Below are 2,694 nucleotides of genomic sequence, written 5' to 3' on the forward strand. Positions count from 1 at the left end.
GCTGTGGCTCAAGTGGTAGAGCGCTAGCCTTGAGCTGAAGAGCTGAGGGACAGTGCCCAGGCCCAGAGTTCAGACCCCATGACCGGACCCCCCAAAAAAAAATAGTAAAAAAAAAAAATTGTGATCCAGTTGTTCAATCAGTAGAACTTGGATATCTCCCATAGTGAGAATATTTACACTTATATCAACAAACAGTTAATATCAAGGAGCTTTATTTTCAGGTAATTTATTAAATACTAGAAATTTAAGCAAACAAATCAAGGTCCCAAGGTTGCTAAACTCCCTGTCTACCTCTTCTTCCCGCCCCTGTTCCCTGTCCCCCAAGTAGATCTAAGTCAGGGTTTTGCATATGGTAAACAATTTTTTTTTTTGCCAGTCCTGGGGCTTGAACTCAGGGCCTGAGCACTGTCCTCTTTTTGCTCAAGGCTAGCATTCAACCACTTGAGCCACAGCACCACTTTCAGCTTTTTTTGTGTATGTGGTGCTGAGGAATCAAACCCAGGGCTTCATGCATGCTAGGCAAGCACTCTACCATTGAGCCACCTTCCCAGCCCCTTTTTTGAGTCTGGGACCCACTGTGTAGCCCAGACTGCCTCAGTCTCCCAAGTGCTGAGATTTTAGGTATATGACACCACATCTAGCTTAATTTTCAGTATTATCCAGGGAATTTAAGAAGAATTTCTTTGAAAATAAATATTTCTATTACAAAATAATCCAGCCAGGCACTGTGGCTCACACCTGTAATCCTACCTACCCAGTAGAAAGATCTGAGGATCAGTGTTTGAAGCCAACCTGGGCAGGAAAGTCCATGAGACTCTTCTCTCCCATAAACTACTCAGAAAAAATCCAGAAGTGGTGCTGTGGTTCAAGTGGTAGAGCTCTAGCCTTGAGGCTCAGGGACAGTGCCCAGGCCCTGAGTTCAAGTTTTAGGATTGGCCATAATAATAATAATCCTAAAAATGAAACTAAATACTATTGAAAATCAATAAGCAATTATGAATTTGGTAGAAGGTTAAAAGTATGATTGAGAGGTTATATCTTTGGAGGAAATGGAAGGAAAGGAGAGACTATGAGAGGGGTTTGGGATGTAGCTTGGTGGCAAAGGGCTTTGATCCCAAGTACAAAAAAAAAAAAAGTCAATACAATAGGGTTGGAGGCATGGCTCAGAGGTAGAATGGAAGCCAGTGTGTGAAAGTGTCAGGTACAGAGTTCAAGTCCTGATCGGAGACCTAAAAAAAGAATAGAGATTATGAGAGGAAGGATATCTGCTGGAGTGATGAATGTAGCAATGGAACAAGGGTAGGAGCTGACCTGAGGAAAAAATGGAACATCACTTCAACTCAGTAAAGCTTAGCTACGGGAGGCCAGTTTATTAGCAGTCAGTAATTTGCATCAGCAATTCCTGAAATGAGCTTTTAGTTAGGAAACTAAAGGTAGGGGACCAAGAAGAGATGGAAATTGTTCCAGTCTCTTCACCTTAAAGAGAACAACTTAAATAGAGGCTAGGTTCTATTTGTGGAATTATGTGTGTAGAGAAAAAAGTCAAAAGTCATTTAGAAGTACAGAAAGAAGCTTAAAATGCAAATGAACAATCATCACATATTGGTTGTGCTGTTTTGGACTGAATGTTCATGAGGTCAAACGTTTTCCTCTACACTATAATAATGCTTGGAATTTACACTACTATTTGTAGATTTACAGAAGGTTTTAACTGATAAAATGTAATCCATTAAAGCCACGTTAATATAATCAGCCATTCATTCAATAACTGAAGGCTTGGTAAGGATTATTTGAACTGATGACAGTAAAAAATAATACACTTGAATGATTATATGGAATTCCAAGTAGTAATGGAAAAGCTGATTAATTTTTAATCTTTTCTACATCCTGGCTTGATAGTCTTCTAATTCAGTTTTTTTTTTTTTAAATCTCTTTTGGTTTTCAAATTTTCAAGAACTCAGCATTTGCCACCTCACACCACTTTTCAGGATCCCAACCATGAAAGATGTATGTGAGCAGCAATCTGTAGCAGAAGCCAGGAATTTGCTGTTTTCCACTGGAGGGGTTTATAGCAAGCCATCTGCTAGGTGGAATTCAACCCGATCCGGTGAATTTCTTTCCAGTTTAGCCCCACTGTTTTCAAGCCATACTGAAAGAGCAAGCATTTTAATTATTCTACACAAGCCAAACAAAAAATACCCTTGGCCCTTTTGCTCATTTCTACAGCCTTTCGCCTCCAGGACAAAAGAACTTTTCCAGCCGGACACCTAGTGGCCTGTGATCCTAGTTACCCAGGAAACGAGCCTGAGGATCACAGTTCAAAGCCAGCCGGGGCAGGAAAGTCCTTGAGACTCTTATCTCCAATTAGCCAGCAAAAAAAGGCATTGGGAACTGTGGCTCAAGGGGTAGCGCAAACAAGTTCAGGGACAGAGCCCAGGCCTGAGTTCAAACCCAGGGAGAGGGAGAAGGAGAGGGAGAAGGGGAGGAATGAAGGGGAAGGGAGGGGGAAGGAGGGGGAGGGGGAGGAGGAGGAGGAGGGGGGAGGGGAGCCCTCCGACCCAGCCCCAGGACTACAGCGCAGGGGATTGTGGGGGAAAGGAAGCGCCGCGTGCCGCGGGGCATGCCGGTCTGGGCCGCCGCGGCCTCTCCTTCGCCGTTGCGGTGGCGGAGCCGCGGGTCGGTTCGCCGCGGCGG

General features: G+C 43.8%; 1 protein-coding gene across 1 annotated transcript in view; it reads left to right on the forward strand.

Moving 5' to 3' along the window:
• The first annotated feature begins 2,603 nt into the window (after positions 1 to 2,603).
• Gemin6 (gem (nuclear organelle) associated protein 6) overlaps positions 2,604 to 2,694 on the forward strand; it is a 4,419-nt gene continuing 4,328 nt past the window's right edge. Inside the window, exon 1 of the mRNA XM_013017920.1 lies at positions 2,604 to 2,676. Within this exon, the coding sequence (XP_012873374.1) occupies positions 2,621 to 2,676 (56 nt within the window). The 5' untranslated portion in view covers positions 2,604 to 2,620. The remainder of the gene's footprint in view (positions 2,677 to 2,694) is intronic.

This window comes from Dipodomys ordii, unplaced genomic scaffold (assembly GCF_000151885.1).
Source record: "Dipodomys ordii isolate 6190 unplaced genomic scaffold, Dord_2.0 Scaffold37, whole genome shotgun sequence".
Taxonomy (NCBI): domain Eukaryota; kingdom Metazoa; phylum Chordata; class Mammalia; order Rodentia; family Heteromyidae; genus Dipodomys; species Dipodomys ordii.